Source organism: Otolemur garnettii, unplaced genomic scaffold (genome assembly GCF_000181295.1).
Source record: "Otolemur garnettii isolate 467f Iridium unplaced genomic scaffold, OtoGar3 scaffold00035, whole genome shotgun sequence".
Lineage (NCBI taxonomy): Eukaryota > Metazoa > Chordata > Mammalia > Primates > Galagidae > Otolemur > Otolemur garnettii.
Genome location: NW_003852430.1, coordinates 1,313,545 through 1,329,162, shown reverse-complemented (window position 1 = coordinate 1,329,162; position 15,618 = coordinate 1,313,545). Strand labels below are relative to the sequence as shown.

At 44.4% G+C, this 15,618-nt stretch overlaps 1 protein-coding gene and 1 non-coding gene across 2 annotated transcripts in view; one reads left to right on the top strand and one right to left on the bottom strand.

Moving 5' to 3' along the window:
- Positions 1-7,146: 7,146 nt before the first annotated feature.
- Positions 7,147-15,618, bottom strand: part of EFHC1 (EF-hand domain containing 1) — a 49,117-nt gene continuing 40,645 nt past the window's right edge. The window contains exons 10-11 of the mRNA XM_003789642.2: positions 8,966-9,176; positions 7,147-7,293 (exon numbers count right to left, since the gene is read on the bottom strand). Coding sequence (XP_003789690.1) covers positions 7,222-7,293; positions 8,966-9,176 — 283 coding nt within the window. The 3' untranslated portion in view covers positions 7,147-7,221. The remainder of the gene's footprint in view (positions 7,294-8,965; positions 9,177-15,618) is intronic.
- LOC111725287 lies at positions 10,966-11,066 on the top strand. The gene has a single exon (XR_002773384.1). It is a non-coding gene; the product is annotated as a small nucleolar RNA U13 (small nucleolar RNA).

Here is a 15,618-nt window from a genome sequence, read left to right as displayed (position 1 = left end):
CTACCTTGATGTCATCTCTAGCTGCGGAAGCACGAAGCTCCCAGCTGGTCCCCGGTGTCCCCAGGGGGCAGGGAGGAGGGTCACTGGGCCATTCTAGCTCTGGCCTCACTAGTTGAGTGTTCTTTGGAATTGTTTGTTCATTTGCTAATGTTTGTTGAGTACACTAACAGCATCTTGGACTGCATTAAGCCAGGGCTGACTCCAAATCATTGTCCTGCCTGGTGAGAGGAGGGTCTTTTTCCCCCTTTCCCTTACATATTCTACCCCCACCTCTTCCATTTGAAGACAAGGCCTCCAGGTCCTTATGGTGCCTTGGACGGACTTCCAGAAGGGGGGTTAGGTTTTAAAATGTCCTGAGTAAGAACCTTGGAGCTCTGAGATGAGGCAGAGGGAAGCAGTTCCTGGGAGGCACAGGAATGGTTGTGTCCGTTGGTATGCTGTCCTCTTTCTGACACCAAGCAGAAACCAAACTTTAGATTTTTATCCAAAAGTGGGGAAATGAGTCTTTTCATCAAAGGAATTCCCCCTTTCCATGTCACTTACATCATAGGTAATTGTTTAACTCACCAGTAACTAAGGGGTTCACTTCCTAACAACATCATAGACTACCTTTCTGTCCAAGGTAAGGTTGCAGAAATGGGAAGAACTACCCTGGGCTTCTTTTGATTACCCTTAGGAAGTAGGACAGTGTATTTGAAAATAGGCCTCTCTCCCATCCCTCCCTCTCCTTCTCTGGTACATCTCTAGGCTGCACGGCAGAACTTGGGTGAGAAGGCAGCTTGCAGCTTGGCATCAACGCAGCAGACCTGATCAGAAACCAAAGTCCTTAGCCAAATCAGTGGGACAGCCCTCACTCGGGCAGAAATGGAGTTCACACTCCCTGTCTTGCCTGGGAGCTGCTGATGAGCGAGTGTTCAGCCAGCAGCTAAGTCACCACCACCACCGCACCCCCGCCAGGACCCTGGGTTCTCTCTAGGCTGTGTGGCAGTGCCTCACCAGCTTCCTGCCAGAGGCCTCTCCTTTTCAGGTGCCCCCAGGTTGAAGTGCTGCATGGTGTTCCCTCAACAACTACGCACAGCATGCTTGTGGGGCACTGAGCGCAGGGCAGGGGAGCAAAGCAGCTGAAGTCTGGCCGTCAGGCAGCTCCATCCCTTGCACGCGTGTGGAGGTTTCCACTGCTCTGTACCAGGACACCTATTGCCACACCCATCATGGCTTCTTGTTCTTGGGGTCTCCAGCTGCCACCGTGTTGTGCCCTGGGTGCAGCACCTCCAGCCCAGCGGCCAGGGGCTTCTTAGGCTGGCTTTTTTCCCCAGTGGTCAAGGATGCATTCAGGGTTGGTTCTGTGTAAAAAACCAAAACAATAAAACAAAACCCCGAGACCATGAGTAAGGCCAGTATCACAGCACCCTGGGCTTTGGGGACATTTTCGGGGTTTTGAGGGTACTTGTAGGGTGTTTTTTCAGTTCCCATCCATCCTCTCTGGAACATTTATTTTGTGGCAGAGCCAGGCCCTTGGCAGGTTGACACGAACCATGTTGCCAGAGGTGAAACAACCCCACTTCATCCTGTGACCCTCTCTGGCAGCTCATTCTAATTTTGGTGACTTTGGCTGCTTTGTTCTGTTTTTGTTTTGCATGCTCTCCTGTCGCTACAGCTCCAAGTGACTTCGGAAGGCCCTGCCTTACTCCTCCAAGTTTGAGAGGCCTGCTCAGCACCATCCACCAAGAGCAGGAGAAAAGCAGTCCCTTACCTCAGCGACAGTGGCCTCCTGACGCCCCCAACTGGCTTATGCCTGAGGGGAGTCATCAGATGCCAGTGGCAGGAGGGGGGGGCTGCCCGTTCCCCCCTTAGAGGCTCAGTGATGGGCAAGTTATTTTTACCTTCGAGGCTCTGATGGCTGCACTATTAATAGGAACATGTGTTCCTTTTGAAGGTAGGGGGTGGTTCTGGGTGAAAGGGGTTGGCAAGCTGAGCCAGGAGGAGAGCTGTTGCCCTCCCGTCTGAGACTAGCCCTGTGTGTCCTCACCCACCAGACCTGGATGGTTGCTGAGAATCTTGTCTGTTCCTGTCGCAAGGCAGAACTTACCAACTTTTAAGAAACCAACATAGATACCTGTGCTGTGGACCCCTCACAGATACTTTTCTTGACTCAAATCCCTGAGACCCTAAGGCCCCCTGATGCCTGGAAGGGTATGTGCTTCTGGGTTTCCTTGGGGGACCTCCTTCCTCAGTACCCGTGGACCCTTTTTTCCAAGCAGTAAATTAAGAGGTTGGGTCAGAGTGCGCACCCCTGTGAGATTAATTAGATGGGGCTTCCGGCCCCGGTGCGTCTGGGAAAGGCCTTGGTTTGGGTTTCCTTCATGTGCTTCAGCCTGCCCGGTTGACTTGGCCTGGTGTGAGAGGAAGTTGGGGCGTGTGGACATACTAATTACCCGGCCTGTGTCCTGGGTGAGCACACTTCAGTTCTCTAAGGCCTTGGTTCTTCGTTAAGGGAGAGGGCCGAAGGCTGTGAGGCAGGACAGCCGACTCCACCTTCTTTTTCTTCCCTCCACCTTCTGAGCTTATGGCCCTTTTCCTCAGGAGAGGGCTTTGGGGATTACTGGAGGGTTAAGTCATCGTCAGATGGCTTGAAAACCTAAATGGAATCCCTGTCTAGCCCATGGTTGCCCCAGTGAGGGAGCCTTTACCTGCATTTCACTGCTTGCCATCCTTCTGGCAATGAGTGTTAATTCCATCTCCCAAAAGGCTGGAAAAGACCACTCCTCCCCAGTGGGAGTCCCCGCACTCTTTTATGGAGGTCCCTGGGATTAGCAGCCTGTGAGGAAGAAAAGCCCTGGATTGCAGGCTCCCTGCAGCCTCCTGCTCAGCCACCCCTGTGGAGATTTTGTCCTGAGCAGGTCCTTTGTGTGCGTATAGTAAGTGCCTTACTTTGCCCTGCGGTCTTCACTTGTACTGTGTGGCTAGGCCTCTAGAGCTGTTTGTCATATGCAGCTGAGGGCACCACATCTCAGTACAGTTACACATGAAAGGGACGTGGATTGTGACAGTTTGCTTCATTTCTGACACCCTCCACTCCCCTTGCATTATGGTCCAGTGTGTTCTCCTGTTTTGTTTCTGGTTTCTCCTTTGTGTCGGTTCTCTTGTGGATGGCTGAACCTGTGGGGTGGCCCAACCACAGACACCTGTGCCTCATACCTATTAGGGAAGCTCAGAGCCTCACCAACCCCTGCCTCTGGCCCCACACAGCAGGCCCTGCTCTTCCAGTCCCCATCCCAGGTTAAGAACATAACCATAACCCTCTTACGATCTGTTTGGCTTCCCATTCAACCCAAAGTTTATATGATAAAGGTGTTTACTTTTACTTCCCAGTCTCAAGTGTTAACTCATAGATAGCTCATTTGACAGTGGGTCTAGTCTGGCTGGCTGTCACAGAACTGTTTGAGCTCCTAATTCAGTGTTACCTTGTGTTAGTAGCAGCGACCCTCACCCCTGCCCCTTGCCTGCCTGCCTTTTTCTCGCTCTTCCGGGTTGTGCAATAACTCTCCCAGCCAGTGGTCTTTTCCACAGGCCTTTCTGTCCCTTAAAATGCCCTGCAGTTGGGGGAGAGATGGGACCACGGGAGGGTAGACGTCATCCCTTACAGAAGACATGTCAGCCACTTTCCTTTTATTGTCATTGTCGTGATCCTGCGTGGGTTTCTGTGGCACTCTAGTAGAACATGTAGCATCATCATAGAAGTCCATATATTTTTCTTTTCTGAAATCTGTTGAAGAGGAAAAATCCATCCTCATGATGGGGCATAAGTCCGTGTCCAGAAATAAGATCTGTTGTGATGCTCCTGACATCACTGTCGCTCTGTATGAAAGCATTCCAGAGCTTCTTGTTCACGTGGAGAGGAAGGAGATTTTTCTGAGAATCAGCCACAGGTGGATAACCCCGTCCACCTGACAGGATCTGGCTGTGAGTGTTAAGTACCACCGTTTCCTTGAGTGTTTATGTGATGAAACTCTAAACCTCATTTTTCAGTTCCTCTGTTAAATAAACATCTGAAGGATGAGCTGAGGCTGCTGATGCCCTGAGCAACTCATAATGCAAATGCGGACAAATCGTCTCTTTGTTTTTCTACTTTAGCCTGTTCATGTTATGGACCAAATTACAACAAGGAACTCAAGGAAAATTTGTACCTGCCATATTTATGCTTTCATGTAAAAGGGTTGGGGGGGAGGGATGTCTTTTTACTTTTGGTGAACTTTTTTTCAAAATCATTTTTCACTGTTTCTGTCTGGTTTTAAAACAAATTACAGTTTTGTATGGATTTTTTAAATGTGCATTTTGAAACAAATGATCAAATATTTTCTGAAATACCTGAATTAAAGGCATAGAATTATCAGAATAATTGTCTCTGATGTAATTCCTCGACGTGCGTTTACGTAGTAATGCTTTTTAATTTGGATGCTTACGTTTAGTAAGTTTGCATCCATGTCATCCCATGTCTAATATTTTTCACTGTCATTTCTTAAATATCTTCAGATATATTTGTCTATTGTGGTGAGGTGAATTAGGGGAATCTGTAATAGTAAAGTGGAAAAAGATTTTCTTCACATGAAGTTTGTGGGCAGGAAGCTCCAGAAGGCAGCGTGTCATCCTTGATGCCGACAGTGCTGTGATGTCGTTTGGCTTGGAGGAGATGGGATTGGTCTGTGTGTAAAAGCCACCAAATACATGCTGGTGTTGATTACAGCACATCTAAGCGTTAGTAGTAACGGTGGGCAGTGGGATTGCGGGTCTCACTTAGATGGCCTGCTGTTGCCCATAGCTGTCTGCTGCATTTTCCGGAACCATCTTTGGAGAGGGCTCAGGATGTAAGCGCAGCTACAGGTGGCAGTTAGGTGAGAACACCCACAGGGTGAGAGAATTAAAGAGGAAAGTTCACTTGAGGTGAAGGTGAGTATGAACAAGGGCAGGTTTGGGGGCACACGTGGGTCTCAGTCCTGCTCTGCCGTGGGAAGCTGGGTCACCTGGAGCAGTTAACCTTTCTGAGCCTGTTGGCTCATCTGTGTCCCAGGGGCTTTGTTTTTATTTTGCAGGGAATGGTGGTGGTAAAACTTCGAGATACTGAATGCCAAGTTGATGGTACATATAAAGCACTCAATGAACTGATACATATTTTTTTTTTAGTGAAAATATCCTGTGCCAGCAAGATATACAGGAATCACTTACCCAGGTGACCCAATTCTCTGGGAACATTGAGAGAAGTCTTCTCTATTTATTGGTCCCAATCACGCTCAGTGCCTGTAGATGATGAGTTTGATGTGCTGTAATGGTATTGTCAAGGCCCCCTGGTGGTGCAGACAGGGTACAGGCCCAGGGCTCCGAGCAGTGGCTCACGCATAGCCAGTCCTCACCCATAAGGTAGATTTTAATAGTCCTGAGGCTGTAAGCCACCTTAAACAGTCTAGACAAACCCTTCAGTTAGATCTGGTGGCTGTGTCTACCAGTATGCCTCCATTGCAGTCGCTAATAGGTAATGCTAATTCATATTCTCTCCATCTCTCTCTCTCTCTCTCTTCTCCCCGGTGTGGGTTTGAAGGGATGGTCGTTTCTGCCTCCTACAGTATATTACTTGAGGCAGGTGAATGCTCATCTCTCTTCCACCACCTGAATCCCAGACTCCAGATGCATGCCAGTTGTGACTGCAGCATAAGATAACTAGTGACGTCTAAGGGCTGCCGTTTAGGATTTTCGTGGAGAAAGTGATTTGCCCTTTTGTGGTTCCTACGCTTGCTGCCTTACGCAAACAGGTGAGCAGTGAGTGCACCGATACCACGTAAACTACCTGCTGCCTTTGGTCTTTCATGAAGTAGCTTTTGTACTTTGTGATGGTGCTGTTGGATCTCATCTTTTCAAACTCAGGTAAACTTGAAAGGGGGGTGGCATGGTGAGGAGCAGACAGCAAGCTTAACGATATATGTGAATAGTGCCAACTTTACTTAAGAGAGCTTTCTCTGAGACCCTTCTAACAATTACAGTGGGGTGGACATTCAATAGAAAGATATTTTGTCTTCTGTAAAAGACATAGGAAAATAAGAGATGAGCGGTCATAGCTGAGGTTAAAAGGTGAGCACTTGGATTTTAAAGGATGGGTAACAGGATATTAAACAAGACTCCTAAGTCTCCATTGGAGGTACTCACCAATTTCTGTCCTTAACTTTGGGCCAAGATGGTTGGTGTTTAATAAAAGTTTATTTCAGCCTAAAAGTATGTACCCTACTATGTGTACCACACTGATATTTTCTATTCCTTTTTTTAATGCAATTCTACTGATAAGTCTAGAACCACAGTTTGAAACACATAGGAAATATTACCCTACAGTATTGGGCCAGGCAGATGACTATGGTGAGGCTATTGGTTAGCAGCAATAGCAATACTGTGCAGTCATTCCAACACCCCAAATGAGGCTTCCAGCAAATGCTATCATTCCTCCTTCCTGTTGTTAATCATTCTGTATTAGTCAGGGTTGTCCAGAAAAACAGAACCCACACAATGGTGTATATGGGAGGGGAGTAATTAGTCTAAGGAATTGGCTCACAATTACAGAGGTTGGCAAGTCCCAGGGTCTGCAGGGGAGCTGAGGACGTGATTCCAGTCTGAATCTAAGGGCCTCGAGAACCAAGGGAACTGATGTTGCTCCAATCTGAAGGCCAGCAGGCTCAAAGCCCAGTAAGAATTGATGTTTCACTTTGAGTCTGAAGGTAGGAAAAGATCCACATTGCAACTTGAAGGCAGTCATGCAGGAGGAATTCTCCTTGGTGGGAAGGTCAGGCTATTATTCTGTTCAGGCCTTCAGATGAGGGGGTGAGGCACACCCACCTTAGCAGGATGATCTGCTTTACTTAGTCTACCAACTCAAATGTTAATCTCATTCAAAAACACCCTCACAGAAACACCCAGAACAATGTTTTAATGAAATACCTGGACCCTCTCTGGTCTGATCATGTTAACACATGAAGTTAATTATCACTATACCCCAAATAAGGCACCAATCTTCAATGCTGTAAGATCCAATTTAATTTAGACTTTAATAGTATTGAAATACAAGAACTAAAAAAGAAATATAACTTTAGGAACTCTGGAAATGCCTCTATGTTGAGTGTGGGTATATTCCAAAGTGTAGGCCCACACATCCAAAAATTGTGTTGCATTCTCTCATCAGCCAGGTCAGTTTGAGAAAGCACGCACAAAGTTGTAGTAGTCAATCTTTTCTTCTCCGTGAGAGCACAGCCTGATTAACTGCAGAGGAAAGTGAAGCGAACAGGTGAGACAGAGCTGCAAGGCTTCCTTCAGTTGAACTGCAGAGCTCACTTGCACATAATGTATCCCCTTCTTACACTTGATGAAACCAAAGCTGGATAAGTAAATGGCCTTCCCAAGATTTCAAGACTAACATCCATATTTATAAGAGCATTGTCATTTTCAAGCACTTTTCAATGTTTTTATAATCAAACACAAGACTTTGGGTTTTCTTTCTTTGAGACAATCTGATTCTGTTGCCCTGGGTAGAGTGCCATGCTGTCACAGCTCACAGCAACCTCAAACTCCTGGGCTCAAGAGATCCTCCTGAGGAGCTGGGACCACAGGTGCCCACCACGAGCACCTGGCTAATTTTTCTATTTTTAGTAGAGATGGGGTCTTGGCTTACTCGGGCTGGTCTCAAACTCCCGAGCTCAAGCAATCTACCTGCTTGGCCTCAGAATGCTAACTAGGATGACAGGTATGAGCCACCACACCCAGCCCAACTACAAGACTATCTGCTCAGCTCATGAGGAAAAAGACTTTTAAAAATAGTAGGCTTCTGTTACCACAGGCTAAAGGAAGAATCTAGTTATGCCACTACTCAAACCGCATCCCCTGAAACTCTATTGTGACTGGTAACAGACTGATCTTCTGTGGTTATTTTTATATGATGAGTGCAAATCTGCCCCACCCACCCCTTCCCTGTTCCACTTGCCAGTGACTGCCATTCCTGTCTCCTACATCAGTTCCCACGTCGGACAGTATGAATGACTTGAAAATAAAAGTTGGGCATGCTATCAGTCTAAGGTTTGAGGGGCTAAATGGGTACTTAGCCCACATGAGCAAATACTCTTCCTTCTGTCTGCCCTCCCTGAGTCCCTGCTAAAGTTTCTATGAAAAATCCTCATCTCTAATCTAATTGTTTTAGCCCAAACAAAACCTTTTCCTAAATGACTCTTAAATTCTGAACATCACTTTTGGCTGTAAGATCTTTAAAAAGTCTAAAGAACCTCAATGTCCTTAGTCAGTGAGAATGCCTCAATGATTATAATCCAGAGTCCTTGGCAATTGTGTGGAAGATGCTGTACTGACTTCCAAAGGAACCCTGGGGAAAGGGGTTTATATTGAAGAAAAGGTGCAAAACTAGGCTCAAAGGAGTAGGGCGCCAGCCCCATATGCTGGAGGTGGCGGGTTCAAACCCAGCCCCAGACAAAAAGAAAATGTCCATGCTCTTTCTTCATTTGCAGCTGGCCATGTTACCCCTGCTGATGGATGGGCATGGTCAGCCCTCTTCCATGCTAGCCCTGCTGATGGGCCAATGTAGGTATTGGCCACGAAGGGTATCAAAGGCTGCCAACCATCATCATTAACTTGTCTTTGAGTCTCTCCTTGGAAGCTCCCCCTCATCACTTCTGTGGCCTTACTTCAGCCCTGACATGGTCTATCAACCACTCTGTGCTGTCTTCCCACAGGCCCACTCAAAGATGCCCTCCAACAGCAATTAGAAAAGAATGCCAATGCTGGAGTCAGGGAGAAGTAATTATTAGGACAGAACAGAAGATCTGATTTGAACATCCTAAATCTGTCCCAGTTATCATGAAATACACACGCAGTTGTATAATCAATGCTCAGCCTCTGTAATTGACCTGGAAAAGTAATTTATACTGACCTCTTTAACCAAAGAGTCATCAATTGGGACGTTAAGAGATTGACAAATTTTAAAGAACCTCTCCCTGTCCACATATCCAGAAGCTTCCTTGTCGTAAATTTGAAATGTCTCACGAATGTTGTCTTTGCAGGAATGATCTTTCAGCTGCTTCTGGATTTGCTCTATTAAGGCTTCCATTTCTTGGACACCTGGATCCTCTTCAGTTTGAGTGCTGTAAAGGAAGGAAGGAAGGAAATGACTAGATGTTGTGTTTGTTTTTGACCAATCTTAGCTCAGTGACCCAAGTTCTCACCTGATGAGGTTGGGGAAGTTTCTGATGACAAACAGCTTTGATGCAAAGCTGGCCAATAACTGGACACCTGCCCATGCAGGCCGATGGCTGACTTCCACATCAGGAAGCCATGATTGGGGGCAATATTTGAACTGCTTCCTTCCATCTGTACTACAAGGAGTCAAATCTATTACACCACCATCATCTCAAATGTGGTATTTATGGGAATCACATGATTCTCTCTTACTGCTGTTTCAGGTTAATGTTGCCTCATCTAAAAATAAATGCCTTAGTGTTTAAAAATATATATATACAGTAGAACCTCCATAGTTGATCACCTCCCTACATTGACCACCTCCTTAAGTTCACAGACTGGACATGCACCACATGTACATATCAGTATAGTAAGCCTAGATCCTTATGCTGACCACATCTATATGTTGACCAGTTTGTTATAGTCCCTTGGGTGGTCAGTTTATAGAGGTTCTATTGTATATGTAAGCACATGGCCAGGACTCTCTTGTAGTTTTAACAAGTTAAGAGATTGCTCTGTGTGGTGGAGTGGGAAGTTTAGGCCTAGTATTTACTGAAATGAAGAGAGATAAGTAACAGAGCTTTAGGAAGAGAGTGGTCTACCCCTTCAAAACAAAACCATGATAACTAGAAGCTCAGTTTTCATTTCCTCTGAACATGAAGGTAGTTATAAAATTAAAGAATTTTAGAGCTGGAAATGACTTCCTCATGTTTCATCTTCATAAATCCTTTTAGAACAAAATGGGTCCAAATAAACCCAGTAAGCACACTTCTCTTTTTTAATGATGATAAAGCAGACGTGAAGACCCTAGTGACTTTTCCTAGATCTCAGGTCAGAAGCAAGACTACTCACCGTCTCATTCCAGTTCTCAAATGTTCTTTCAGTATGCCCAATCACATCTTACTGAATCCTCCTTCCATGACATCAAAACTATCAATTCACCATTGCTTTTCTGTACTGTTTTTATTTTTGTATATAATATTCAAAAAGCCCTGTTGCAAGTAGCCTTTTTCTTACTTCCCCTGTTTACCTGTTGGTATCTCCTCAGGGGAAGGTATAAAGTGGTATTATTATCTTCCAGGACAATTTGGAAATAGGAAACAAAAGCCCAGCAAATAACCATTTATCCTAAGGAAAAAATCATGAGTTGCATGCAAAGATACATCTATAAGACTGTTTTAAGATAGCCTAAGTATCCAAAAATAGAAAATTAGTTAAATAATTTACACTAAAATCAAGCAATGGAGTAACAATGCGGCCATTTGACAATAATGCAGAAAGAGCAGAAAGATATATTTTTAGTAAGAAAACCCAAGGCACAAAAAAGTATGCGTAAAAGTTGTGGGGGAATAAAAGTATATGTTTACAATTGCTTGTATTACATAAAGAAACTCTGGGATATTAAAGAAACCACAGAGGTAGTGAGGTAGGGGGAATGGGGATTGAGAAGTAGGTGGACAGAAGATGGGGTGGGAGCAAAACTTTAAATTGGTCCCTTCCTCTGTGAGTGTATGTGTGTATGATCCATGTGAATGTAATACCTGCTTAAAAAATTAAACTATCAATGCTCCGTAAAGTATTTCATGATATCAGAAATGTTCATGAAACTCTCAAGTGAAAAAAAAAGCCAGTAAAATAGTGCTATGGCTTGGATGTTTGCCCCCTCTAAATCTCATGTTGAAATGTGATCTCCAGATCCTTTTGTGGTTCATACACATGATGACTGGGTGTTCATGCACCTGTGTGAGATGTGCCTCCTTCAAATTTTGTTACATCAGCATATTCCCCTTCTGACATGAGGAAGAAGGAAGGAAGGGAGGGAGGGAGGGGAAGAAATGTGATCTCCAGTGTTGGAGGTGGGGCCTACAGGGAGGAATCTGGGTCATGGGGTTAGATCCCTCATGAATGGCCTGGTGCTCTCACTCAGTGATGAGTGAGTTCTCCCAGGAATAGTTCTTGCCAGAGTTGATCGTTTAAAAGAACCTTGCACCTCCCCCCACCCTTGCTCCTTCTCCTGCCATGTGACAGGCTTGCTCCCCCTTCACCTCGCACCTTCCTTGGCAGCTCCCTGAAGCCCTCACCAGAAGCAGATGGTGGTGCCATGCTTCTTGTACAGCCTGCAGGACTGTGAGCCAAATCAACCTTTTTTTTTTTTTTAAATAAATGACTCAGTCTCAAATATTCCTTTATGGTAATACAAAACAGATTAAGACAAATAGTATTACAGAATTATTTGATTTTATATGAATATTAAAAAACAACAAATTAGAAGTCATCATCTCTGGGGTCTAAGATTTTCAAATGTTCCCTAAATTTTTATTCACTAAACTTTTTTATTCTGGACATGTGTTATTTTTAGAGTAAAACAAAAACTACATAAAATTTGTTATAAAAGTTCCCAATATCTAAATGCTCTCTCACACTATTTATTAAAGAAGCGGAATATGTTTACCTGATGAGCATAATTCCAGTCATATACTATATGAAGGACCACCACGGGAGCTATTTTAGTGGCAGAAAGCTGCCAAACCTCAGTCTTCCCATGTTCCCAAGAATCAGAGACACAGAACATATGAAGTTAAAATGTGATTCTCCAATCACACTGAGAAAGAGAAAGTTACCCTCCCTCACTTGACGAAGCCAGATTCCTATTCTGCTTCTTACACCAGGGAAGATACTCCTGGCACAGGCTGCCTTGAGCAAGATGGAGTAAAAGTGCAGATAGATGGCAACAGGTGGTCCCATTTCAGGCAGAGCCAGTTAAAGTTACAGCCGGGGCCTAGTCAGGACCTGTTCCCCAGGGGAACAAGCAAGTCCCAGGACAAGGTCTGCTCCTGTGGGAGCACAGGGGCCAGCTGGTTGTGCTTCGCAGGGACTGCCAACTGAGAGGCAGCTGGAGGTCCCAAAATGCAGCATGAAAACTCTGTGCCAAGCTCACCAAAAGTGAACATGAGTTTTATGGGGTGACTAATCTCCCAAAGGTAAGAGGGACGTCATAGTTTTTTCTATTTGCTCTTAGAATATTTTGCTATGAGTACCCTGGCAAAGTCCTCCACTTAGCAAGAATTGAGTAGAAATCACATATTTTCTTAAAGAGCAAATAATCTGTAATGCTATTCTTCCTTACCTACAGTATTTCCTTTTGGTAGATGACAACTCTGATAGGATTTTAAGGTGACCATTTCAATTGCAGAGATTCAGCATGGACTCCCTCCTCCCCCTTCCCCCATCTGACCTTAGCTCTTAATCTGTGACCAAAGACATCCCTTGAGTCCATTTAGACAAACTCACTTCCAGGACAGGGAGTCATTTGCCTACTCATTTGGTAGTCAACAGTCTTTGCTGAATAACAACAGCCTTGATTTCTTGGTGCTTTTCTCTAACAAAGCAAAAAAGATTGTAATGGATTTGAAATCTCAGCTTTGCTGTGTGATTGTGACCAAATTATTTAACTGCTCTGTAGCTCAGTTTCTTCATCTGTAATATGTTTATAAAGGAAGCCAGCTCATAAAGGTTGTGAGAATGAATTATTACAGAGAAAGCATTTAGTACCTGACATAGCAGATATACAACAATGTTGTTATAGTTTTTAACTGGCGGTTTTAACTGCCAACTTCCTTTGGCAGTCCTGGTAAAAAGACTCATTCACTCATTCCACAGTTATTCATTGGGCAGGTAAGTCTCAATGCAAGCGTTGGCAGGGGAGGAATAAATCCTTGAGTCTGACAGGGATCCTGTCTGTAGCAGGGATCCCTGCTTTCTAGGTGGAGAGTTAAGACACAGACTTTAACATCATTAACAGAAAGGAGAAATTTACATTACCATTTAAGAGGGAAAAAGAGGAGAGGAGAGCCAGGAAGTGGTGAACTGAGGAAGTGGCATTTGTCACAGGACTGAAAGAATGTGAGAAATTGGACATGCAGGATGAAGTACAGGAACCACAGCTGATGGGAACAGCCTGAGCAAAGGCAGGAAGAAAGGTACTCTGTTGCCTGGGCCAGAGTGCCATAGCACCAGCCTAGCTCACAGACAGCAACTTCAAACTCCTGGGTTCGAGTGATCCTCAAGCCTCAGCCTCCCAAGTAGCTGGGAGTACAGGCACCTGCCACGACACCTAACTAATGACTTTTATATTTATGTGACAGTAACTTGTTAAAAGTAGTAAGATGAGTCCAGGCGAGGTGGCTGATGAATGAAATCCCAGCATTCTGGGAGATCAACGTGGGAGGATCGCTTGAAGACAGGACTTCAAGACCTCATCTCTACAAAAGATAAAAAACAAAAAGCTTAGCCAAGTGTGGTGGCACATGCGTATAGTCCTAGCTGCTTGGGAGGCTGAGGAAGGACTCATGTTTGAGTCCAGGAGGTCAAGGCTGCAGTGAGGTATTAATATGATTGCACCTCTGCCAATATGCAAGATGACTGGTTTGGTGACAGTGTGTGAAATGAATTAAGGAAGGGGAGAGAGTGGGGTGGGAAGATAAGGTAGACACTCTACGGAGCCCTGGGTAAGCTGTGATGGGAGTATCGACAGCCAGCGACTGTAACCGGCCTGATACTCATCCTCTCTTTCTTCTTCAGAGAGCCCTTATTTTGTTTGGAGCAGGAATTAAGAGTCACCATGTGAGATAGCCCAGGCAATGAGATGTAAGCAGAAGTTTCTAGGTGGGGCTTCTGGGAAAAGTCCTTTGAAAATGGGAAAGATATGGCAAGATTGATGCTTTGGTCTTTTGCTCATTGTTCTTTCCCTTCCTCCTGTCTCCAATATAACTGCAATGCTTAGAGATGGAACGTTCATGTCAAGGCCATAGAGTGAGACGCACAAGCACAAAAGCTACTTACTAGCTAAGGATGTCTGAGAAATGTCAGAGAAGAACTCAGGTCCCTGATGACACTGTAAAGCCACCACACCAGCCTGCCTCCCTCCAGACACTGCATTGCATGAGAAACATAAAACTCCACTCGGTTAAACTAATATAAATTTGTTTCTGTTGTGATTTTGTTGTTATGTGTGGGCAAATGTAACTTGTAATGAATAGCGTGTTTTAAATTAGGAAATGTAGAAAGAATGAAAAGTAAGAGGCAAGAGATACTGTAAAATAAAAGAGATTAGCAACTTATTGGATATGTGCAAAGTAAAAGTCAAGGGTGTCGCTAAATTTTCAAATCAAGGTAAATGGGAAGTTGATACCCTTAAGAGAAAGGAGGAGAATTAGCACTTGCCTCCTGCAGGCCAGATACTGTGCTGGTGCTTCCCACGTCTTATCACAATACAGTGTTCTCTACTGCAACTTTATGAGACAGACAAGCAAAAAGAAGGAACAAGGAAGAAGAGGTGTGCTGGAAAGATGAAAATGACAATAGCTACATTTTTAGTTGTACAAAGTGTGAGGTGCTGGTGGTTCAGGCAGATGAAGATGCATTGAACAGGCTGACAGGAATGCAGGAATAGATTCAGGAGAATGGTTAGGATAGAGAACAAGGCACTCTACAATGTCAAGGGACTCAGCAAGTCTATATAATCTTGCCCCTTGTTAATTCTCTAATCCTATCCCCAACTCCCCTCCCTCTCACTCGCTCCATCTCAGCCACTCTTGCTGGCCTTCTTGGCAATGTTCCTTGAGCACTCTAGGCTAAGCATTAGGGCCTTTGCACTCACCATTCCCTGTTCCTGAAAAGCTCTTTGTCTATTTGGCTAACACGTTACCTTCTAGTATTTGCTCAATGTCACCTCCTCAAGGTGCAACCACCTATCCGATTAATTACAACCCACCACCGCTCTTCAGAAACCTTCATTATGCTTATTTTGTTTCATTTTTCCATAGCAATCATTGCTACTATACTATAATTTACTTATTCGTGTTATTGTCTATTTCCTGATGCTTAGAAGGTCAACTCCAAGAGGACAGTGACTTCTTTTCTGTTTTCTTTACTGATAAAAGCCCAAGGGCCTAGTTATAATACTTGACACATAGTAGTCACTCAATAATCACAGTTATCCTTTGAGCAACATAGATTTGAACTGCATAGGTCCACTTATATGCTGATTTTCTTTTATTTTTATCAGCCCTGAGAAAAGAAGACCAGCATTTCCTCTTCCTCCTGAGCCTCTTCACTGTGAAGATAATGCAGATCTTTATGATGATTCACGTACACTTAGTGAATAGCAAATACATTTTCTCTGCCTTACGATTTTCTTAATAACTTAATTTTCTCTAGCTTATTTTATTGTAGTATATAATGTAGTATATAATGTAGTATATAATGCATAGCATAAAAAAATGTGTTAACCAACTATTTGTGTTATTGGTAAGGCTTGCCTGTCAATAATAGCCTACTAACAGTAGG